The following is a 26,640-nucleotide window of genomic DNA, read 5'->3' as shown; positions in this document are numbered from 1 at the left end:
AGTTAAAGAAATATTCCCCGGTGCAAAAAATCACAAGGAACAAGACATATCAACGTCTCTGAATTAATGGGTTAGCCATTGTTTGCTGTACTTCAGGATTAGATTTGAGTTTTGAATAGGCATGTATATGGCACCTCTAAGATTGTGCGTAATAAGCAATTTGACATGAAAAGCTTCCTAATTATTGCAGGTGAACTGGGATGCCTTGAAACGTTATAAATGGATTATAGAAAGAGTTCGTTCCTATGGCATGCGTGTGATGTTAACATTGTTCCATCACTCTCTTCCACCTTGGGCTGCAGCATATGGAGGCTGGAGGCTTGAGAAGACTGTAAATTATTTCATGGAATTCACCAAGTGAGTGTTCTTCTGTTCTTTTTTTAACGGACTTAGATAAGTTTTGAATGCTTGGAGGCTAACAGTTGATTTCATGTATATAGATTTTCTTAATTGTCTCTAGAGTTTAAAACCAAGACGGTGAAAGAAAAGAGTAAACATTGTGCATCTTTGAAAATCAAAAGTGATTGTTGACTTACTGTTGAAATATTTTTGTGTTACAAACTTTATTTCTTGTCTAAGTCTTTGATTCATTCTTGTATTTTCTTTCATAATGAGATTTTTATTTAACAACTGTATGTGCTGGTAATAACTACTTCTGGATTAGATCGTGTGATAGTTTATTGCATCAACATTTTGGATCACCCATATGAGCCATCACTAGGATGTCAGAGCGCTAAATAAGTTTTGTTAGCAGTCAATGATCCTAAGAATGGGTTACAGGGGGTGATCCAAAATGGTGATGCAAAAAGCTTAAATATTATCTATTCTAGCAGCAGTTATGACCAATTTCATGAATTGTGGAAATCTCTGGTCCTTAACTATAGCTGTTGCTATTTGATATTTTCATCTCATATTGCCACTCACATTTTTTAATCATGGTTTTGTTCCGCAAGTGACATTATTAGAAATGATTAATGGTTAAGAACAATTTGCCAGGGGGAAGAGAGACCCACCAAATTCTACTCAAGTAGTTAATATCTTATTTAAAAATAAAAATTGAGTGTCCAAAGAACATTTGTCAAGAAGACAACAATAGTTTGATAATAATGCTTGATTGGAATACTAAAGGGCTAAATATTCATATGATTATGAATAGATATGTCCTATGATTAGGCTTTTTCTTCCTTTCCCGTCAAAGATAAATATAGCTGCATTATCATTCATATTATTTGGAATGCTCGATACTAAATTTTTCCTCTATCAGATGTCACCCCTTTTTAAGCATAACAAGATTGATTTTATCTCTCACCATTGACTTCAGATCACAATAATGAGCTGCCGTGTATTGAAACTTAAATGCAACATATATAAGCACGTAAGTTTCATTTGTAAATAATTACTGATAATTGTTTATAATTTTATAAGTGATAAATGTTTGTAATCTTTTCAGTAAAGTGACCGAGTGTATCAGATTCTGGTTATTTGGAAATCCACTCAGTTCCTAAGGAAAAAGCAATCAGATCCACTTGCATATACATCTTTATTATAATAGCTTTTCATTGATGCTCCCATGATTATTTTAGTTTGATTTTTTCAAGGACACAAATGCCTCTTACTAGGACACAATTCATTTTGTAAATGAAGGGGCAACCAATGATGTGGCAGTCCTGAATGCTTCCTACAAGAGAACTGTTTAATTATTGATCCATCTTTCCCTTGCATACCTCTTGGTTCTTATTTCACTATGCAGTCCACTCCCAGCTATCTATAGTAGGGGCTTTCCCCAGTTCTTATAATTATAATGAGTGGTTGGGACAAGGGGCATGGTGAACTTCCAGATAGAGGTAGGGCTTTCCTGACACTCTGTGCAGTTAGTGGACTATGATGCTCGAACTGAACCACCTTCCACCAGAGATATCAGATATAGACAGGGCATGTGATAGATTTACTTCTAGTATTAAGGGGGGCAGGGTGGAGCTTCTATTATTAAGTGGGGCAGGGGGGCAGGGCACATGATAGATTTACAAGTATGGTGCTAGGACTTCCCTCCCTTTTCTATAATAGTTCGTGAGCTTCAATCAACATTTGCCATTCCATCACCTGGAGCACCTAACCCTCATCTCTCGTTCACAATGAGAGTAAAGTTTTTACTGGGTTGGATTTAAGAAAGAATTTTGGATAGGTATTTTTAGCTCTCTATTTCACCCTCGACTGGTTCACTGAAGTTGAGCCAGCATGACCTTGGTCATCTGTGGACATTATTTTGTTTATTGCTTTCTTTGTACAGGCTCTTGTACTCTATAAGCATGCATTGAACACCAATTACATTAAATTTCTTTAAATGATCCTCTGGAAATTTAAGATTTATATGGTCTTTAATCACTCTCAAAACTATAGTAGCACGAGCTGGGAATAAAAGTTCCGGCCTTGCTATGGTGATTTCTTAATCTGAACTACCAGCATATGCATACTCAAAATAAAGGTATAATTGCTCAATCTTGATGTCTTCGTAACTTTGAAATGGTTAATTTATAAGTTTTTTATGTGAATTTAAGGAAAAGCTTAATATAATATGTTTTTGATGTGAATTGGAGTAAAAGCTTAATATAATATTTTAGATGATTGACATCACTTTCTTATTTGTTTGAACTAAAATTGATTCAGCTTTTAATGACATCAATAATATTGACTCAAACTATAGTTTGTTGAATGCATAAGGTCAATTTCACTTGGCCAACCTTTTAAATTTGGTAAAGAATTAGTCTATGCGCTTAACTTATTGGTTGCTATTATTATGAATTCTATAAATGCAGGCTAGCAGTTGAAAATTTTGCTGGTTTAGTTGACTACTGGATAACATTTAATGAGCCACATGTGTTTGCAATGTTGACTTACTGTGCTGGATCCTGGCCTGGAGGTCACCCTGATTTTATTGAGGTTGCCACTGCTGCCATGCCTACAGGTGTTTTTAATCAAGTTATGCACTGGATGGCTGTGGCACATTCAGAAGCTTTTGATCACATCCACGAGTTTAGGTATCTCTCTCCTATTACCTTATACTAACTTGCAGCTTGAAAAGACACACACGTGGGTCACAGGGAAGATGTAGAGTTTCTCCAAGTGTTATATATTCATTTCATCTTGCAGAGTTCTCATTTATGTTTTTTTCCTGGTGTATAAAGAAGGTTAATTTTCCACTTTTTTTCAATATAAATATAATTTAGAGTTTTTTGTGGGCATCTTCTAAAAGGATTTCTGATATTGATATTGACAGCAAAACTACATCCTTGGGAGCAAGAGTTGGTATAGCACATCATGCTTCATTCATGCGACCTTATGGGCTTTTTGATCTTTCAGCAGTTGTTTTGAGTAATAATTTGACTCTCTTTCCATTTGTGGATGCCATCTGTGACAAACTTGATTTTATTGGTATAAACTATTATGGCCAGGTATTTCCTGATCTCTAGAGCAATTTGCTTGCTTTTAGCTTTTTTTTAACAGCTAGTTGAACTGGTGAGTTCTTGATTTACTCGGAATCAAATTTTGATTGCTATCGTGAGGTACATATGTTCTTTTTAGAGTCTAGTTGCTTGTAGCTATAATAGAATACAATATCAAATAATTAATTTTAGTTTTGATATGTTTGGGACTACAAATCACCTAATTTTCCATGCCTTTTGATTTGTTTTCAGGAAGTTGTTTCAGCACCAGGCTTGAAGCTAGTGGAGAATGATGAATATAGCGAATCTGGACGAGGTGTTTATCCAGATGGCTTGTATAGGATGCTGCTTAAATTTCATGAGAGATATAGACATTTGAATCTTCCTTTCATCATTACAGAGAATGGTGTTTCTGATACAACTGATTTAATTCGTCGACCTTATATTTTGGAACATCTTTTGGCTGTGCGTGCAGCCATGGACAAGGTTCTTATGGGCACGAGGAATTTAATTTATACTTTATACGTAAGGTTGCTTGAAAGTTGACATAATGAAGCTATTCTTGTTGGGACTTACTCTTGGCGTATTTCAGGGTGTGCCTGTTCTTGGCTATGTATTCTGGACAATATCTGACAATTGGGAATGGGCAGATGGTTATGGTCCCAAGTTTGGATTGGTGGCTGTTGATCGTGCTAACAACCTTTCTCGGATTCCTCGACCATCTTATTTTCTCTTCAGTGAGGTATCCTTTTCATAATGTGTACGTGAACAAATAAGATAAAACTATATATAGGGGCTGAAAACTTTGTAATTAATTCATAATGGAGTGAATACCCTGTCTCTCCTGTTGCTCATGCAAGTAATTTCATTGATTTTACTTCAGAAAGAAGGTCCAAAAATGCTGTAAGGAAAATGGTATTATAGTGGAAAACTGAATTTCTGTTGTTGCACCAAAATGCTTCAATTGGCATTTTATAAAACTGCACTATAAAGATACATTATTTATCTTCATTTTTATTTTTAAAATTTCAAGTGTTATCTTTTCCAAGTCTGTGATTTTGTGCAGGTGGTTAAAACAGGGGAAGTGACACGGCAACAGAGAGAAATTGCATGGAATGAACTTCAGATTGTTGCTGTGCAGGGAAAGACACGACCTTTTTATAGGGCAGTTGACAATCATGGTCTTATGTATTCTGGTATTGTTCTGAAAGCGTGTGTTGTTTCAAATGATCATAAGTAGTATAAATTTTATTAGAGACTAAAGGAAATGACTAAATCTATGTTTTATTGCAACATATCTTTTATCGATACAGGAATCTGTTGATCTATGATTTTCTCTTCTTGTGCAAATGTAGATTCAAAATACAAAAGAGCCGATCGATGAAGTCTTTACTTGACTAGTGGTTGTTAAAAGTCTAAAAGTAAATCGGTGCTTGTGAATTTAGAAAACTGAAATGATAAGCCTTTAATGCAACAGAATTGCTATGTATTGTGTCCACGTTGGAAAATATTTGAAAGTTATGTTCAACAACATCTGTTCATTCTAAAGTTCAAAAAATCGAAGTCGGCGATTTTATGTAAATTCTCTCCAACTGAGCGAGCTTTGGGCATAGTCAAGATTATGGATCCAACAAAGACCAACATGATAAGCTACATCTAGTTTTTATAAGTTCTCAGATTATTTGGACCAATATCATCATCATCATCAATAATATTAGATGCAGCGGGTAGATTAGAAGAACCACAAGCAACTTGAATGTTACTTGCAGTAAAAGTATGTTGGCTATTGGACTCCTCAAAATTGGAGATTGTGTGGCAACAGAAAATTCCAAGTCAGTTTGCTTTGGATCTACATCTCCTAACTTGAGCAGCCTTCTCCATTGGTTTCACTAAATACTTATAGCAATTCTTTAAACTCTTTCTTCAAGGATCTCAATGGCTGGTTTGACTGGCATACTAATTTCTCAGAATAATTGTCACGGATTTTCCTTCTTTCCTAAAATCATTTTATCCCGCAGACTTTCTGATCCATGCAATTCTGGCACCATGTGACTGATTTTTGTCTAGAGATATGCTTGGGTTGTCAATTTTGCCTGTTAGCTGAAATACCTCCAATTCTCAATTTGCCGGCTGTTATGATGACAAGTTATTGGTCCAATTCATAATGCACAACATTCTCCAGACACCTTTTTTCTTGTGAGAATTCTTTCTAGATTTGCAGTCTTACAAGTTTGGGTACACAGTCCTTGATTGCTGTTTGTCATTAATATCAAGCAATCTGTATTCTATTGCTGTTGTCACAATTGACACATGACTTCTTCGTTCTTCCCTTTGTTGGCCTGCATGCACCTTTACTGGACACTAATGGATTTCTTGTGAAATAGAGTAACCCAATCTACTCGATTTAGCCTTGTCCGTGTTAGCAATTGTCTGCGCACTCCTATCAATTTATCAAGAAATCTTGTTTTACATGGTAATCCAAGGATTTTTAAAAACGTAATTATGCATCTATAAAACATTCCGATTCAAAACATTAATCTAATTATCTGGAACCTATTTGAGGATATTATTCTAACTACATCTATGTCTGAGATAAATTAGTCTGAGTCACATGTTATATTTAATAATCACGAATCTGAATAAATATAACTCTGGTTGCCTTAATCTTAAACATAGGGTTGGAATCATTATTATAACCTGAAATAGACAATATTGAATATTCTAAAACCATTATTTCAAGGACAATATTTTGCATTTAAATATGAGTTAGTCATGTTAGTTTTGGTAGCTTGGACAGCTGTTCGTTCATATGCAATTATTTAGTAAATAATTGTTTTCCTAACAAATTAGTTAGACGAGGTACAATTATTTGTTAATTAATTGATCTCTTTTGGAAGCAATGAGAAACCGATTTTGTTATTGGTTGTTGGGTTGTTTTATATCTCAACTGTTGATTGAGAATCAATATCGGCCATTGGTCTTCCAATGAGAGTAGTATAAACAGTGTAACACGAGGACTTGCACCCCCCTCCCAAACCTTGAAGCACCCATCCCCAACATGTCCCCGCACCGGGTACTTGAGTACCCAAGTACCCCACGTCTACCATTCCGCAACCATGTTGCTGCTGGGATGGGTACTTGAATCTCTATTTGAATTTCGATTTTTGAATGTTATTATTGGGTATGTAATATGTTGCTATGTTGTATGTTCAATGGTTCTAGTTCATGTTGCAATTTTGTTATGTTCAAGCATTATAATTTTGTATGTTCTATTGAAACATCATTTCATAACTAGCACTTCAAGTTCAAGTTTTGTATCTATACTATACAATACCCCTCCACACCCTGTCCTCCCCTTGTTGTTGTCCCGAAAATGAGGCCCATTTTCCTCGTGTCCCAGAAACTTGTCCTGCTGTCCCGATGTACCCTAGTATTGGTGTTACTTTGAGTATAAAAGGGGGTCAAGGGGCATTTGGAGAACATAAGTTTGTAGAAGCATTTGCAGTGTTATTTGTAGTAATAACAAATGGTCTTGGTGTGTTAGCAAGGGTGCAATGATAGCGTTGGGGATAGCAGTGGGGAAATATTAGCAAGAGGAATTGGGAGATTGTTGAAGTTTTGCCAGTAAGAGGCAAGGAATTTGTTCTCTCTTAATTTGTTGAAGTTTAATATATTTCTCATCTGCAGAACTGGTTTTCCCTTGGGGGTTTTTCGAGGGACAATATGTCCAAAAAATATTTTGTCATTATGTTGCAAATTTCTTTCCCTATTTTTATTGGTGAAGTTGCAGTTGTGTTATTTTTCATTATTAGTTGTGAATTAATTTTTGGCAGTTAAATAATCTTTATAATGTAGGAGATTAATAATAATCAATGACTACAATAGGAATTTTCACATGGTATCAGACTAGTGTTGAGGGTAGAAAAGATTTGCCCTAGGAAAGAAAATTGAAAGTTTACAAAACCTAGTGTGACCTATTTAGAATTATTATTGCTTTTGTCCCTTGAAATGGCTTCAACTAGTTTGAGAGATTAGGACAAATTAGATGGTGCCTCAAATTTTAGTGTTTGGAAGGCCAAACTTTATTTATTGTTGGAAGAGAATGGTATTAAGAATTATGTTACCAGTGTTGTAGTTGTACCTACAAATGCAACACAACATGCAGCATACAAGGACGATGCCAAGGCGAGGAGGATAATCCTTGATGGTGTCAAGGACCATATTGTTCCACATATCTTGGAGCTAGATAGAGCAAAGAAAATGTGGGATGACATTCTAAATATGTACCAAGAATGCTACCACTAACAGGAAGCTGATTCTCAGAGAAAAGTTGAAGAATAACCAGATGAACAAGGGAGAAGATGTCACAAGTTACCTCAATAGGCTTAAACTTGTCAAGTATAAGTTAGCCATTGTTGGAGATAGCCCCAGTGATGATGAGCTAGTACAAATAGCCCTAAATGGGTTTACAAGCAGTGGGATGTCTTTGTTCAAGTTGTTAGTGGACGAGACACCTTACCGAGATGGGATCGACTATGGGGTGATTTCACTCAAAAGGAGTTTAGACTAAGTCTTGTCAATGGGGCCAACAAGAGTCAAGCAATTGAGGTGGAATAGGAAAATGTTGCCCTAGTGGGAAAGGAAGGGTTCTAGCAAAGGATCAAATTCTCAAAGTGAGAAGAAGGACCTATCTAAGATCAAGTGCTTTGGTTGTCACGAGTATGGTAACTATGTCAGTGATTGCCCTAAAAGGAAGAAGAATCAAAAGAAGGGAAAGAAGCAGGTCGTAGCTTCGACAAGTGCAGAAGAGCTCTCTAGTAGATTGGAAGATGAGTTTGCACTCATAGCTTGTATGGTTAGCTCAACCTCAAAGTGTGTTTTTATATAGATAGTGGGGCATCATTTCATATGACAGGAGTTAGAGAGTACTTCTCTAGTTATAAGGACACTAATATCCAGATTTCTATGGGGAACATGTCCAAACTCAACCTAGTTGGGAAAGGGACTGTTCAGTTTCAGAGGGAGAATAGAAAGATAATTCCACTTCATGATGTGTTGCATGTGCCAGGCTTAGGTATTAATCTGATTTTTGTATTTGTCCTTTAGGATAAAGGGTATAATGTACTCTTTAGAGGGACGTGTTGATCAAGCATAGGGAGTGGAAATCACCCATAACTATTGGAGTTAGGAGTGGTCATCTTTATAGGTTGCAGTTTGATACTCCTAAGGCTCTCATGAGCAACAATAATCCTAGAGATCTTAGAGAGCTATGACATAGGAGGATGGGCGATATTCATCATGGAGCTCTTAAATTGCTTTGTGAGACACTGACAGGTGTTTCAAAGGTGACCACAGAGCATGATGATATATGCAAGGGATGTGTGTTGGGGAAGTTTGAAAAAAGCATCTTTTCCAAGGAGTGACGGCAGATTTGAGGGTGTTCTTGATCTAGTACATTTAGATGTATGTGGATCAACGTCGATGAAGTCTCTTAGAGGATATGACATACTATGTTACTTTTATTGACGATTTCTCCAAGAAGACCTGGATATACTTCTTGAAGACTAGGGACAAGGTCTTTAGTCGCTTCCTAAAGTTCAAGGCTCTTTTGGAGAATTCGACGGGAAGGAAGATAAAGGTTCTTTGATCCGATAATGGAGGCAACTACAAAGGAAATGACTTCCAGGAGTTTTGACCCAAGGAAGGAATTAAGAGGGAGTGGACTATTCCTTACAATTTGCAGCAAAATGAAGTTGCTGAGTGGAAGAAATGCTGAATATTGGAGGCAACAATGGCTATGTTACATGACTAGCACATGCCACACTACTTGTGGGTAGAGGTGTGCAGTATTGTAGTTTATATTCAAAATAGGATTCTACATAAGGTACTAGGGAAGATGACACTAGAGGAAGCTTTGACAGGGAAGACGCCAAATGTTTGTCACTTCAGGATATTTGGAAGTTTGGCATATTGTCATATTCCAAGTGATACACATATCACTTGTTAGATCAGACTACAGAGAGGGGGTACTTTATTGGGTATAGTGGAACCTCAAAGGCATATAGGATATTTATTCCAAGGACTAGAAGAATTATAGGCATACGTGATGTCAATTTCATGGAGAACTAGGCATTTAGAAGGTCTAGAGATTTGCCAATAGATTATCAAAGTGAGCAACCAACAGAAGCTCCAAGACCAAGTCAAGGGCAAAAAATCAAGTAGAGTTACTAGTACAAGCATAGGCTCAGGTGGTGAAGATTCACAGAATAGGGAGCAATTGGTGCAATAGGAAATGCATCAAGAAGACATAGAGGTTCATATGTCATCCTTTGTAGTTGCAGGAACCATGAGGTACAAACGAATACTCAGGAGTTTGTGGGAGCTCCTAAGAAGAGTATGAGACAGAGGAGACAAGCACCCAAGTTCAATGATTATGTTGCATTAGTCAGTCAATCGGTAGATAGTGAGCCTTCCAGTTATTAGAAGGCTGCACAACATCAGGAATGGCGAGATGCTATGGTTGAGGAATATACGTCAATAATGCAGAATGGTGTGTGGGAGATAGTGTTTAGACCAACAGATAGGGCAATAGTTGGATCATGTTGGATCTATCCGATAAGTCACAATGCAAATGGTAGCATTGAGAAACACAAGGAAAGGTTTGTGGCAAAGGGGTTCTCTCAGGAAGAGGGAATAGACTATGAGGAGACATTTGCTTCAATGGCCAGATATACTTCTATACAAGCTGTGATCTCATTTGTGTCATAGATGGGATGGCAGATCCATCAAATGGATGGCAAGGCAACATTACTTAATAGTGAATTGAAGGAGAAGGTATACATAGAACAACCAAAAGGCCTTGTAACACACAACAAAGAGACCCATGCGCGCAGATTGAAGATAGCTTTGTACAAACTTGAGTAGGCTCCTAAGGCATGGTATGAACATATTGATACATACTTGCAAGAAATGGGCTTTGTGAAGAGTGAGGCAGATGGTTGGGGGTGAGTTTCTTATTCCTGTTCTATATATGGACAGCTTGCTTCTTACAGGTTCACTAGGGCTCATAGAGGAATGCAAGAGGGACCTTGCAGATGAGTTTGAGATGAAGGATTTGGGACTCATGCACTACTTTCTTGGCATGGAGGTATGGTAGACAGATGTAGAGATTTTCCTTGGTCAAGGGAGATATTGTGTCAAGATCTTGAAGAGGTTCAAGATGGAGCCATGTCTACACCTACGATCACGAATTGGAGGAAGGTAGATACATCTAGGGAGAAGGATGTAGATCCCACCTTATATAGGCAGTTGATTGGTTTGCACATGTATTTGGTCAACACTAGGCTAGATATAGCATTTGTAGTAATCTCTCTTAGTCAGTTCATGGTTGAGCCAAAGAGAGTGCATTGGACAATGATTAAGCATGTGTTGCACTATTTGCATGGAACAGTTTAGTATGGGATCAGATATGTTTGAGGTGAAGGAATCAAGTTGATAGGCTATACTGATGTAGATTGGGTAAGAAGTACAATAGACAAGAGGAGCACTTCAGGGTGTTGCTTCTGTTTGAGATCAAGAGTTGTCTCTTGGTTCAATAGGAAGCAAAAGTCTCTGGCTTTGAGTTTAGTAGAAGCAAAATACATAGCAGCTAGTATGGTGACGTGTGAAGCTATATGGCTTTGGAAGTTGCTAGTAGCCTTGTTTGGTCAGAGTTGAGACTACTGTGATATACTGTGACAATCAGAGTTGCATCAAATTGTCTGAGAATCTAGTGTTTCATGATAGGTCTAAACATATAGACATTAGATATCACTTCATCAAAGATTGTGTATAACAAGGGATTGTTCAACTACAATACATACCTACAGAGGAGGTAGTAGATATTCTAAGACATTCTAGAAGGAAAAATTCTTCTTCTTTAGAGATAAGTTGGGTGTCATGCAGAACAACCTCCTCGCTAAGAGGGAGTGTTAGTTTTGGTAGCTTGGGCAACTATTCATCCATATGCAATTATTTAGTAAATAATTGTTTTCCTAACAAATTAGTTAAGAGTAGGGACAATTATTGGTTAATTAATTGACATCTTTTGGAAGCAACTAGAAACCAATTTTTTTATTGGTTGTTGGGATGTTTTTAATCTCAACCGTTGATTGAGAATCAATCTTGGTCGTTGGTTTTCCAACAAAGAGTAGTATAAAAGGGGGTTGGGGGGCATTTGGAGAACATAAGTTTGTAGAAGCATTTGTAGTGTTAGCAAACAAATTTGCAATGATAGCAAATAGTCTTGCAATGTTAGCAAGGGTGTAGTGATAGCATTGGGGATAGCAGTGGGGAAATATCAGCAAGAGGAATTGGGAGATTGTCAAAGTTTTGCTAGTAAGAGAGAAGGAATTTTGTATCTCTTAATTTGTTGAAGTTTAATATATTTCTCATCTGCATAACTGGTTTTTCCTTAGGGGTTTTTCCTGGGACAATTTGTCCAAAAAATATTGTGTTGCAAATTTTTTTTTTGTATTTTGATTGGTGAAGTTGCGGTTGTGTTATTTTTCATTATTAGTTGTGAATTAATTTTCGATAGGGAGATTAATAATCAATGATTGCAATAGGAATTTTCACGTAGGATAATAAACACATTAGTTATTACTATGGCAATTGTCGTCAAAACACACATAATATCATCAAGTCAAAACTACAAATAACCAATCATGATTAATATAACCATATAATCAAGATAATTAAATTCAAGGTCTATATTATAAAATCCTTGGGGTTTGACCCTAATTGTAGTTTTAACCAAACAAGAAGCTATTGGTTTGCCGAGAAATTTCTAATTGCTAGCCAATGAATCAATGTTAAAGATTTGTTTTCAGGTTATAATTTGAATAAGTGAGATACAAGATTGCACTATGTTGACAGCTCGAATTGCCTTCCGAACCGAAGTTGCCTCCGATAGGGCATAATAGATCTATGAGAAGCAGTAGTGGTGTTGGGGACCTAATTTGTACCACAGTGCAACCTTCAGGATTTTAGAAGCTGACTCTTTGTGCTTGGGGTAACAAAAAGACTGGAAAGATGAAATTGCAAGAGGCGATTCGCCAAAGTTATAGACTCTCCAAGACTATATCACACATGTGATTTCAGAATAGAAACCACAAGGCCTATGCGATTTAGTCATTTCAGATACCCATATGCTCATAAATAACTACTATGGCAACATAAAGTAAAGCATAGAATGACGATTTCATGAAAAGAGAAGCAACGCAGACATAATATATCTGGAAACAAGCATTTCAAAATCTAAACTAAAGTTTTGCAAGCACTAAAAGTACAAAAAGTGAATCGAATTATAGAATAAACCAAAGAGCCGAGTGCATGATTAACCTTATTCATAATTCTGGGGCATAGTTAAAGGTATAGTAGTAGTATGTATGATTACACAAATACAAGAATCATTACATTAATTCCATTCCTCCTAGAAAGAACTTCCAAGGGAGAAGAAGAGTTTCGTGTTAAGTTTTACCCAGAAAATAATTGATAACAGCACAAAAGAAGAACAAAACTAGAAATAAAAAACACAACTTTTATCTTGGGAAAACCCTTCAACTTGAAGGGAAAAACCCAGCCACACTAGCAAAATTTCTCTTTTATAGATAATAAAAATGTTCAAGTACAAGGCTTTCACTTGACTTGTTTTACAATTTACCAAGCAATAGTATAAATATATTGCATAGGACCCTTCATCTTACACACAAAGGTCTTTTTGAGTCTCAAAAATAAGACCCTTCGTATTTCCATACATTAATACTTTACATTTTTATACATATAACAAGTCTTTTTTGTATAATATTAACTTAAACGTTCTCACAAAATATCTCTTTCAGCCGAAGATGACTATAATGGTCATAACATACATATTTCCATTTTATAATAGCAAAGATAAAGATCTTTATCGCAACTACCAACTTCAACACTCCCTCTTAGCAAGAGAGAGATCTTCAATGAGGTAGGCGTACATAGCTGCAACCAAAAATGTCAACGATATATATTCTCATCACAAAACATATGTTAATGTTATCTCAGCATAACATAATTCACCATAGTTACTTTATAAACACAAAAATGGAGTCACATGCATGACTTTCACCATGCCTACTTACAGAGGGTAGAATGATATTTAAAAAAAAAAGTTCTCAAAACTTATTCTAGAGAAGGATACATTTCCACCATGCCATCTTGCAGAGGGTGGTCTAGCATACTTACTCATAGAGAGTGGAACGAGGACTTTCACCTCAAACTTCTCTTAGAGAAGAATACATTTCCACCATGCCTACTTGTAGATGGTGGTCCACTGTGCCTAATCACAGAGGGTGGAATGAGGGCTTTCACCTTAAACTTCTTTGAGAGAAGAATACATTTCCACCATGCCTGCTTGTAGAGGGTGGTCCACTATGCCTACTTGCAGAGGGTGGAATGAGGGATTTCACCTCAAAATTCTCTGAGAAGAATACATTTCCACCATGCCTACTTGCACAAGGTGGTCCACCGTGCTTACTCATAGAGGGTGGAACAAGGGCTTTCACCTCAAACTTCTCTTAGAGAAGAATACATTTCCACCATGCCTACTTGCAGAGGGTGGTCTAGTGTGCCTATTTGCAGAGGGTGGAATGAGGGCTTTCACCTCAAACTTTTCCTAGAGAAGAATACATTAATAACCAAGATTTTCTCTTAATAGAGACTCCCTCTCAGCAGGGACAACTTTAATAACTGAGATTTTCTCTTTACAGAGACTCCTTCTCAATAGGGAAAAATGAGATTTCTCTTAATAGAGACTCCCTCTCAGTAGGGACAACTGAGATTTTCTCTTAACAGAGACTCCCTCTCAGCAGGGACAACTTTAATAACTGAGATTTTCTCTTAACAGAGACTCCTTCTCAGCAAGGACAACTTTTAATAACTGAGATTTTCTCTTAGTAGAAACTCCCTCTCAGTGGCGACAACTTTAATCACCATAATAAGATGGCTGACCATTGCATAAACTTGCAAAGGGTTAGACATCTCCCTCTGTCACGTAATCTCCCTCTGAAGCTGAATAGACTATCACCAAGGCAGTATTCATCTCATTGCTTCTTTCTTGCACCCTACAACCATGAGAGATACTAATAACTCATAACTATTTATGTTAAAATATATATTCAAGAGATAATCATAAATACTTCTCTTTGAGATCTAATCTCAACATGCACACAAATAAACACACACAAGAGATTATGTCTTGTGTCTCTACAACCAATGTAATGCTCATGGCATCAAATACAAATTTTGCTATAAAAAAATCATAAAACTTTTCATCCAATCTTCATCACAATCCACCTATTAGGTTAGCTTTTGAAGGAAAACACCGCAGGCCTCCAAAGCTGTGGATAAACTGTGTAAAACAAAGGCATGATTAGAAATATAATGATCTATAAAAACGAGTTAGCTAGTAACTCAATCATTCACACAAATCCGAAACAAGGTTATTCCTTTTTCAGTTGCTATAATATCCTATAATAAATAATGTTCTACCACTTTTGAATATGCTGGCGTCCCCATTGCAAATTCACATATGTGATTTATGAAGACCAGTAACCTATGTCCTGCTCTAAATGACAAGCATCTCAGCTAGAATGGTGTATGCCCCAGAAACAAGCTCCTAGATCACAAGTCACGGCCACAACTTCCTAATTGCAACTATAGATTGTAGAACATATTTGCCAAGAAATAATGTATCTCGATAACCTTGAGGCTAACCAGGGCCTTGAACTGATCTCGAACTGTTCGATCCTAAGAATGGTATCCACCCTTGACAAGGAACTCCAACAAGTTTTGTAATTTTCTTTCCCAACACTAGAAATATTAATTTTTTATCTACAGAATATGAGACTTGATAAATAAATTGTTGTTCAGAAGATCATAGCTTTATTGATGTGGAAATATGCACACGATATGGACTCTCACCAAATATTCCCTTTTTACTGCACGATATGTGCATAGGACTGAAGACAATGCCTCTTCATCTCTCAATGTAAAAGAGAATCGACAGATGAAAAACACATGTCCAAACAGACATGATGCAATTAATGGAAATAAATAATATTTGGCATTTTAACTGGAAGTCCACCCCATGTGATGCTAGGTCATCGAAGGAAGATGCCAGAGAAAGAAAAGAAGAAGAAAGTAACATAAGATGTCGATAAAAAAAACCACAAAGAGGGGCACCAATACCCAATATTTGATTGTTGTGACCAACACTAATTCCTTCACCATGACTTTGCACTTGACCCTACGAGGAGCGACTTTGGCTGAAGATGCCAAGGTAATAGAGGGCAGTGCAAGATGGTATATGACCAATGTTGCTGACTTTTCCACTGCCTTGCATGCTTTTTAAGATAGACAGAGGTTTCATTGCCCGCGGCTCCCTATTTCACTTTCTAATGACATGATACCATAAACTCATCATGAATATTCAGAAAGAATGATAATCTTCCCTTCTGGAGTATTGTTCTGACCCAAGATGGATGTCCACATCCAGTAATAAAAACTTGCTATACTCGGCTTTCGAAATAACTCTCCTCTGACATGCCCAAAAGATTAGTTGACTCCACGAATTAAACTTCCTATTGCTATTCTGATCCAAAACAAGAAGACAAAGTCCTCATTTTGAACCATAACAATACAGAATGACTATCCACTTGAAGAATAGATTGATTGCTTGATGAAGGTGATAGAACTTTGAATGCAACAAGATTGAATCCAACAAAATAAAAACATTTCAACATACTTCTATGAGTTATTATCGACCTGGCTCTGATACCATGTTAAGTTTGACCTAGAAAATAATTGATAACAGCGCAAAAGAAGAACAAAACTAGAAATAAAGAACACAACTTTTATCTTGAGAAAACCCTTCAACTTGAAGGGAAAAACCCAGCCACACCAGCAAAATTCTCTTTTATAGATAATAAAAATGTTCAAGTACAAGGCTTTCACTTGACTTATTTTACAACATACCAAGCAATCCTATAAATAGATTGCATAGGACCCTTCATCTTACACAAAGGTCTTTTTGAGTCTCAAAAATAAGACCCGTCATATTTCCATACATCAACACTTCACATTTTCATACATATAACACATGCCTTTTGTATATAATAGATATTAAGTTAAACTTTCTCACAAAATATCTCTTTCAGCGGAAGATGACCATAACGGTCATAACAGGCATATTTCCATTTTATAATAGCAAATATAAAGATCTCTATCGCAGCTAACAACTTCAACATTTCGATCCTTTAAGAGATTGGAGTCTTGTTCTTCTTACAAAGATGTGAGGATATATAGCGCGATAAAGGAGAAAGCCTCGTGATTTTGAAAATGATTCTTAGTTATGAAAACGATGATGCCGCCCTAGTAGGACTAATAAGTCACTTTCCACTATCGGCTCCTATAGGATTGAACTATTTAGATTTGTGTTATGCGCTGAGGAGTCGATTCCTATTCCCATATTTGGTGACTGCCACTTCTGAGTGAATGCGACCTTTGCCTTAAAATCATGCTTTTGTCATCGATGCAACACAAATACTTATGGTGTGTAGATGTACTCCGAGGGTGACTATTGTTTGGAGATGTGCGCCACTCAAGGGATTCTTTGAATTTGACATAAGGCACGGTCTTTTGGCCCGAGTGCTGAAAGGTCATTATTGTGGGAAATTGGACACGTGGCGGATGGATGAATTATCTTTGGGGACCACCCTTTTCCTCCAAGAGGCTTTTGGCGAGTTGGACATGCATCGAGGTCAATTAAGACCGCGCTTTGTCAGGAGCGTCGTGAGCAAGAGGGAGACACGTGGCAACCCAACGAGGAAGGCTGGGTAACAAAAGAAAAGGTGCATGGAAAGTGTCCGCTGTAGTGACACGTGTCATTTGTCAGTGAAGGTTACCATGAAGGAATTGTCTTTGGCAAGAAGCTACTTTCTTCACGAAGGTGTAAATTTGAGGTTATAGACTACTACAATATGAAAATCTAAAATTTGTATGCAGTAATGGATGTAATTTTAGTGCGGAATTCTATCACACTCACGCCAATAGCAATTAAACATTGGTGGCAGCAAAGAAATGGAGGAGGGCTAACTAGTATTAGGGAGAAATTAGTTATTTCAAAAAGGGCCGACTAAAATTAGTCAAGCACAATGACTAACAAATTATAATTAAAGTATATGGCAGCTCTAAGTTTTGAAGAGGTTCAACTCTTGTGAATGGATTGGGCTTTATGAAAAGATGTGTCCCTCCCTCCAACTTTAAAGATATCAGGGAGAAGAAATGATTTGGGAAAGGCATCTATTTGGAATAGAAATAACATGAGGTATATTATTAGAAATATCCTAGCAAATACCTTTAGTAATCTATTTTGAATTTATAGAAATGTCTTGCAAATATGGAGGATTCCAAGCTCACAAGATATCAAGCAAGCTGCCCTCAAATGGATGGATAAGAGATATGGCCGTGCTTGTGTGCTAAGGGGTGTTGAAGACTAGAATCCAATCATGATTCTGCACTTGGGGTTTTCATCAAGCATAACACCCCAAGATGGATGGATTGGAGGTCATACCATGCTTGTGGGTTGGGAGGTGAATGAGTTATTTTGAGCTTGATCGAGGAGGGTGGCTAGCCTCAAAGGTGGAATGGGAACAAAGTGGGCCTGAGATCCTGCCATTTTCATGGGTCAAAGAGTGTGGAGAATCAAGGATTCAATCATGCTACTAGGCTTGAGGATCTTCTCAAGTACACCACCATGGTGAATCCACCCATGCTCTCACAATAAAAGGACAACTATCTTTGAGGATATGGTTTGCAAATATCCCAATAAATTCCTAGCATGATTGACTACAGATAATATGCTTTTATCAAAATAGCAGTTTTGTATATGTTGTATTGAATAAGATAATATGTATGTAGTTTTGAATGTTCTTATGGTTTCTTATATTTAGTGCCTTAATATAAGTTTCTAGTGATTAATGGTGTGTATGTCCTAAACCAGAATTATTGCAAAACGTATCTTACAGTTGGCAATTTTATTATAAGTTAATAGCATAAAGATAATGCAGTTCTCATCTTAAGTTGCAACCATTGTTTCAGGACTAAATTTATGTGAATCCTTAAAAAAGGGACATTACAATTAGACAGTCTTTGGAGATCACTAGAGACAGCAAGAGGATTCACAGTGATTCCTAAACAGCAATTTCTGGGTTCAAATTCATCTCCATTCTAGGGACATACTTTTAACAATTGCAAAATACATATAAAGTGAGAATAACACAAAGAACACGAACTAGATTGAATCTTTAATTGTTATGGATACAACTGGTGCTCAATGATTGAACTGCCTTTGTGAGGGATCAAGGCCCTTTCTTTGCTACTATAATAAAAAACATGTACATTATGATTCTGGTGACTGGAGTTTTTTGTGTGAATTTCTTGGACCTAGAGATGTTGTGTAATTTCCCCTTTCTAAAATAGGATTAAATAATAGATAATAATGAATAAAATTAAAATATTTAAGTTTGTAGATGTGTGTGTGTCCATATATATATATAGTTAAAGAAAAACAAATAATAAAAAATTATTCTTACAATTTGTCTTCAGACATTTAGTGTCATGGTTTAAACACTTTGTTGGTGAAGCAACCGCCAAGGTTCAAAATCTTGTTGGGCCAATGTGCTCAGAGGCCTTGTGTTTTTGTTAGGTTACTCTGCTCGCAAACCTTGTGCCTTTTCTGTTCCATTGAGCTCATGGGTTTGAACAATTGAAGTGTGGGGATGACATCCCCCATTTGTGGTCTCACTAGTTCATAGCTCCGGATCAAAGTTTTTCACATGGAGTCAGGGGGCGTGCCATGCCAACATCACCAGTCACGTAAACACACACACAAGTTGATTAAGTTCAATGAAAGGTCAAATGGCATGTAAGGAAAAGTTGTTAGTCCCTCAACATAAGATATAAAAGGGAGAATAGCTCATTTTTGAAGGGGGACATAGATGGAGCAGAGAAAATTGGAAAATACAATATGGAATGAGTACGTTGGAACTGGAGAAAAATTCAAAAATAAACATGAATTAGAAATAAAGAACAAAAATTAAGATTAGTTGAGGAGCAATTCAGAAAGTGGAAGACACATCACACTTGGCAAGATATATTAGGAAGTTGTAGAGTGCATTTGAGAGGAGCAATAGTTATATCAAACTTACACTTGGAGATGAAGAGAAGATCTTCAGAGAAAGGTTGAATGCATAATTGTAAGAAGAAATTTTAACAAAATTGTGAGAAGAGTACTATATGCAGATATATAAGAGGAATAGATGCAATCATAAATGAAATGTATATGCAGAGATAGAAGAATATGCCGATATGAATATAAGGAAAGTATGTGCAGAGTTAAAGGAGACTTATAAAGAGAAGACATAGCTTGAAGGTGTAAATCAAGAAATAATTAATGGAAAATAAAATAAGGAAGTAACTTGTTCAAAAGGATTAAGTTATGAAGAAAAATGCTTGTCCAAAAGGTGGCGATTGTGGAAGGTTGTGACCATTGCAGGAGGGCAGACATGATAAAGAGGTGCAACTCTCCCCCCACATCGGAAGATATAAAGAAGAGAAGGTTTCATTTGAGGACATCTAAGGAAGATCAATTTCAGAATAATATATTATTCTCTAAGCAACAATGAAAAGTGGTGACTCAATTCTGAAAGAATTTGGTATAGCTCTGATACCATGTAAGAATTTTCCCAAGGCAATAATTCAATGCCAAGATCAAGAAGCTTAATAGATAGCACAAGAGAGACTAATGATGATCAAATGAGAATCTCAATAATGATCAAGATGATAATGGATATCCAATAATTGGATATCAAATGAATATACACTAGAAGTGCCTTGCATATAAAGGTAACTAGAATGACTAGGAGTTAGCAAAGAGATAAACATCACAACTAAGCACATGTCCACCAAGAGTGGATTATCCTCTATTGAGCACAGGAGTTTGTGCGATGATGAGAGGATAATTTTACATAGGTGTATCTCATAAAGAGATGTTGTAGACACCATGTGCTCAAATAAGTTGTTAACTCCTGTGTTGTCAACAAGACAACTCATATGTCTATGCATATTCCTAAGTGTCTACATTACAACCAATATAAAAATGCATTATCCTAAGTAAACTTAAGTAAAGTGTAATAATAATTAATTATTTACACTAACACACCCCCTTAAGTGCAACTTAGGGGAATGCACTTACGCACACAAAGCTAAATGCAAGATGCAATGTGGGTACCGACTACTAGGCCATGTTAGGTACCCATGTACAAATGCAATGCTCTATATACAATGCTATGCAATGCAATCTCTCTGAAAACGGAGAAAGAGGGAAAACCTCGTGGGAAAAACCTCCTCCAAAAAGAGAGATGAAGAAATACAAGATGCATGCAAGGATGGAGTAACCAAGACCCCCCTAGTATGACATACATCATGCATGTACAAGCATATATCCCCCATAAGAAAAAATACATGATGGTATCCCTCCATATTGAATAATCTCTTGCAAGGATGTCATGAAGACAAAAAAGTATCCAATGCCTACAAATGACATTTCTTCCTTTAGAAAGAAGATACACCAAGTATAGGTGCAAGTATACTTCCCATTGTGGATAGGAAGATGGATGAGGAATCCATATGTAGTATGCTATGGATGCTGCCTCTGAAGTTTGCTCATATGTTGACAAGTCCTTGATGAATGTAGATGCCACAAGCCAATTTGGTGAATGCCCAAAAGAAGGTGGCAAACAAGGTAACGTGTCCATGTATGAAAGTGAATCAAACTCCAAAGACAAGGAATCATCCTTATAGGAAGATATGGGAAGAGAAGCAATGTAGCCTCCCCTCAATGATGAATGCACACCCATGAAAGAAGCTCCTTGATGACTGAAGAAGCTGCACCATGAAAATTAAATGATGTTCCTTCTTGTAGGAAGAAGTGGTGCCATAGGTGTAGTAGAGAATGCTCCCCAACTAGTAGGAAGAATCCTCAAAAGATATGATGTCTGAGGAAACTGGAATACAATCTCCAAAGACTGATATGTCTCCTTTGAAGTAAGGGTCCTCCAATTTTTGAAAAGAAATGTCCACAATCATGTCAGTCTCAAAAGAAAGATCAAGTGGTTGAGGGTCAGAGTGTTCCCTCGCAACAAGTGAAGAAGAATTCTCCTCAACAAAGAGAAGATGGATGTCATCAATAATGTCTCCCATATCTTCAATGTAAGACTCCACAAAAAACACTGCAATGTTTGGAAGGAAGTCATCCCATGAAGCTGAAATAAGAAGACATGATGTTTCCTACTGCACTAAATCAAGAGCATCTATGGCTGGAACTGGATTAGTTGGAGCAACAGGAGCATTAGGAGGTATGATCTCAACTGGAGTTGTAGGTACCACAACTAGAGTGACTAGAGGTAGAATGTCCTCTGGTAATGGAGGGACTCGTGGATCTCCATATGCTTCCCAAAGACACATCCAAACGTCATGAGGACAACATTCCTTACTAAGAGGAGCAAAAGATTCCTTACTCATACTATTATACATAAAGCGAAGAAGAAGAGAAAGATGTCCCCAATTAGTATTAGGTGGAAATATCTTCGAATATAGATAAGGAAACACTTCCTTATGTTCTCTTAGATGATTAATCATCAAAGCACTCCATTTCTGATAGTTCCTTTTTGTCAATTTGAATCTTAAACCAAAGTGACACTTTTGACATGACTCCATGAGATCAAATAATGTATGCATCCCCAAAATGAAAAAAAAATCAAACCCCCCCTAATGCATAATTTGACACTTCATATTTAGTGCGATTACAATGGCCACTTGCCAATTTAGGGCCTAAATGGACTTTTGATTTTGCTGGTTACAACAACAAATATGAAGCTATATCGGACTCAACAAGATAAGACACAAGACCTCTCAAGGATCTAATTAATTACAAGTGCCAATAGGCCAAAATGAGACCAAAATTTGAAAGTACTATGTCTACTCAAAATTACTCCAAACTGATACCAGATTTGGAAAGTAGACAAAAACTCATGCACTCTAAAAAAAAAGCACCTGATTATGTGTCTAGATGAGCCCGAACTAAGTCTTTGAAGTTGCAAAAATTGAGATTTGCGATTTGCAAAAAAATTTAGGAACAGAGATCACAAACAACCTACACCAATGTGTAGATCACGAAATTCTACCCCAAAACAAAAAATTGCTCCAAAAAAGGATTCTGTATGATGGAGATATCGTTGTTTGAAAATCACCTCTGTAATTATTTTTCTTGAATCACTGCCATCGCACCTCCAAAATCAATTGATTCTAGATTTCACCTCAGATGTCCGATTTTGATGAAACAAAAGTCGATTTGGGGATTTTTTGACCTTCTGAATGTGATACCAATATCTAATTTGCACCACCAAGCTCCAATCTTGACTTGCAAAAAAAATCTCTCTAGTGGCTATGGAATGAAGCTCTCGTGGCTCTAATACCATGTAAGAATTTGTCTAAGGCAATAATTCAATGCCAAGATCAAGAAGCTCAATAGATAGCACAAAAGAGACTAATGATGATCAAATGAAAATCTCAATAATGATCAAGATGATAATGGATATCCGATAATTGGATATGAGATAATTGGACATTAGATGAATACACACTAGAAGTGCCTTGTATATAAAGGCAACTAGAATGACTAGGAGTCAGCAAAGAGATAAACATCACAACTAAGCACAGGTCCACCAAGAGTGGATTATCCTCCATTGAGCACAGGAGTTTGTGTGATGATAAGAGGATAAGTTTACATAGGTGTATCTCATAAAGAGATGTTGTAAACACCATGTGCTCAAATAAGTTGCTAACTCCTGTGTTGTCAATACGACAACTCATATGTCTATGCATATTCCTAAGTGTCTACATGACAACTAATATAAAAATGTATTATCCTAAGTAAACTTAAGTGTAATAATAATTAATTATTTACACTAATATGAAGCATGGTGACTTTTTTACCAATAAAATATAAAGGAGAATTCATTCTAAGCATTGAAGACTCTTTTGCCACTCATCATTCCCAATCCACCAAGCAACTTTCCAACAACTCAATTATCTATTAATATGGAACCATATATGACAAGTTCCTCTATCAAATCTCAACAATCTATGTCGCATCATAGGGATCATTGTCCCTAGTATGATACATAAATCTCAACAAATGCCATAACATTAAAACAAATGGGTTTCAACAATCAACATTCAACATACTACTCCAAGAGATTTATTGTATTAATCAATAGCTCAACAAAAAAGTTATTTTAGGCCTTGGTGTCCATCCTTTTCATAAACCTAATTCCTGCGACAAGAGATACATTAACCTTCACAAGAACACTATTAGTTTCACAAAAAGCTTATCAAAAGATCCTATTCTATCCTTGCAAGGCCCTTGAAAAGATCATTCAATCTTCAAACACTTGATTGTCCTCATGGTACTCCAGTCAACATGATTGATCACAAACACTTACTTCAAGATATAGGATGGTCATCTCGCCCTCGTAATGCATCATTGCATCACAACATAGATCATGTCATATTCATAAAGTTCCAGCTCTAATTTGTTCTGTCTAAATAGGGAAATACTATTGTCAATACTTGACATTTAAACTCCGACACAAGATACTAACTCCGTTCTTATCCCTGCCATTGATCATTGTAATATTCGACAAACAACATCATTCCATTACATGATGAGAACAATCCATTCCTTTGTCTATCTTGTATTAATGTACCAGGAAATTGATCGTCTTAGTTTATGACAATTTTACATTGTTAGCAGACATTATCTAGTCCATTCTCTAATCAGCCTCCAATTTTACAAGACTTGGGAATAGGTTCAAAATGAAGTAGGTTCATTACTCCTCACAACCAAATCATAACAAAACACTGTACAATCCATTCAAGTGCAAGAAAACATCATAATATTTGGAATTAGAACTATTAACATAATTATGAACCAAACTTAAATACAACTATCAAATTTCTTTATTCATCTTTCAATAGTACATTACAAAACCTTTATGGTGTTGTTACTCCATCCCTTCCAGTCATCCTTCCTTGCTTCAAGAGTTCCTAATTTGTTTTTTATTAAGGAAAACAGGTTTTGAAGGGTGCTTGAAACCCTTTACACAAAAGATTTTCAATGGAGCCCAACCAAAAGATACCATAGACAAAAGGAGAAATAGGTCACCAACCAACAAAAGGTGACCAAGGTGGTCCTATAGATGTCATAGTACGTTTCTACCACCAATTACAACTCAACAGTTAAGACCTCCTACTCCCAAAAGAGTGAGATCTAAGAAGACGGTTCAAGGACTGTTGGGAATGTTTGTATTTTTTACCTTTAACCTTTGTCCAACCTTCCTCCACCCAAGAAGCGTCCTCCCAAACCAAAGCTTCACCATCTGACCCAACCGAAGAACTAGACAAGATCACATCCGAAACTTTCTCCAACAAAACTTGAAACGCAGAGGGGTAACCACAACAGTCATCGGATCAAGCTCTGGTTCAGTCGGTGCAGGTTGACACCAACTACATCCACAAATAGGGGGGCATCCTTAAGAGTGTCATTTTTAAGGACAGAGGAATGCTGAACCAAAGCCCCAGACCACCAAGAAGGTCTTTTGTTTGATTTCCTAACTTCCGTAGGATAGCGTGCAATAGCATGACCAGTCTTGGAGCAGACCCTACAATGGAAAGGAATTCCTTCATAGTCTAGAGTCTGAATCTAGGAACCATTAGGGATCTCAAATTTGATCTTCTCAGTTAGTCCGTTCGACATATCCACCACCACAAGGATGTGAGCATAAGTAGTATTTAAGATATTAGATGATTTGGAGTCCACCATTTGGAAGTCACCAATGACATTTCCCATAGCTTCAAGAACCGAATCTAGCCACAAGTGAAAAAGAATTCTCTTCGACAAAGAGAAGATGGATGTCATCAATAATGTCTTCCACATCTTCAATGTAAGTCTCCACAAACAACACTGCAATGTTTGGAAGGAAGTCATGCCATGAAGCTGAAATAGGAAGACATGGTGTTTCCTGCTACACTGAATCAGGAGCATCTGTGGTTGGAACTAGATCAGTAGAAGCAACAGGAGCATGAGGAGGTATGATCTCAACTGGAGTTGTAGGTACCACAACTAGAGTGACTAGAGGTAGAATGTCCTCTGGTAATGGAGGGACTCATGGATCTCCATATACTTCCCAAAGACACATCCAAATGTCATGAGGACTACTTGCCTTACTAAGAGGAGCAAAAGATTCCTTACTTATACTATTATACATAAAGCGAAGAAGAGAAAGATGTCCCTAATTAATATTAGGTGGAAAATATCTTCGAATATAGATAAGGAAACACTTTCTTATGTTCTCTTAGATGATGAATCCTCAAAGCACTCCATTTCTGATAGTTCCTTTTTGTCAATTTGAATCTTAAACCAAAGTGACACTTTTGACATGACTCCATGAGATCAAATAATGTATGCATCCCCAAAATGAAAAAAAAAATCAAACAAACCGCCCCAATGCATGATTTGACACTTTATATTTAGTGTGATTACAATGGCCACTTGCCAATTTAGGGCCTAAGTGGACTTCTTATTTTGCTGGTTACAACAACAAATATGAAGCTATATCGACTCAACAAGTTAAGACACAAGACCTCTCAAGGATCTAAGTAATTACAAGTGCCAATAGGCCAAAATGAGACCAAAATTTGAAAGTACTATGTCTACTCAAAATTACTCCAAACTGATACTAGATCTAGAAAGTAGATAAAAAGTCATGCAATCTTTAAAAAAAACACCTGGATATGTGTCCAGATGAGCCCGAACTAAGCCTTTGAAGTTGCAAAAATCGAGATTTGCGATTTGCAGAAAACTTTAGGAACAGAGATCACAAACAACCTGCACCAATGTTGTGTAGATCATGAAATTCTACCCCAAAACAAAAAAAATTGCTCGAAAGGAGTCCGTATGATGGAGATATTGCTGTTTGAAAATCACCTCTATAATTATTTTTCC

The 26,640-nt window shown here is 36.7% G+C and overlaps 1 protein-coding gene across 1 annotated transcript in view; it reads left to right on the top strand.

Moving 5' to 3' along the window:
- Positions 1-26,640, top strand: part of SFR2 (Glycosyl hydrolase superfamily protein) — a 33,960-nt gene that overhangs the window by 1,719 nt on the left and 5,601 nt on the right. The window contains exons 4-9 of the mRNA XM_089793522.1: positions 191-357; positions 2,814-3,035; positions 3,275-3,449; positions 3,693-3,926; positions 4,033-4,182; positions 4,507-4,636. Of these exons, the coding sequence (XP_089649648.1) occupies positions 191-357; positions 2,814-3,035; positions 3,275-3,449; positions 3,693-3,926; positions 4,033-4,182; positions 4,507-4,636 (1,078 nt within the window). The remainder of the gene's footprint in view (positions 1-190; positions 358-2,813; positions 3,036-3,274; positions 3,450-3,692; positions 3,927-4,032; positions 4,183-4,506; positions 4,637-26,640) is intronic.

Source organism: Cupressus sempervirens, chromosome 7 (assembly GCF_028749045.1).
Source record: "Cupressus sempervirens isolate cs-2001-9-10 chromosome 7, ASM2874904v1, whole genome shotgun sequence".
Taxonomy (NCBI): Eukaryota; Viridiplantae; Streptophyta; class Pinopsida; order Cupressales; family Cupressaceae; genus Cupressus; species Cupressus sempervirens.
Note: the sequence above shows the minus strand (reverse complement) of the source record. Positions and strands in the feature narration are given on the sequence as shown.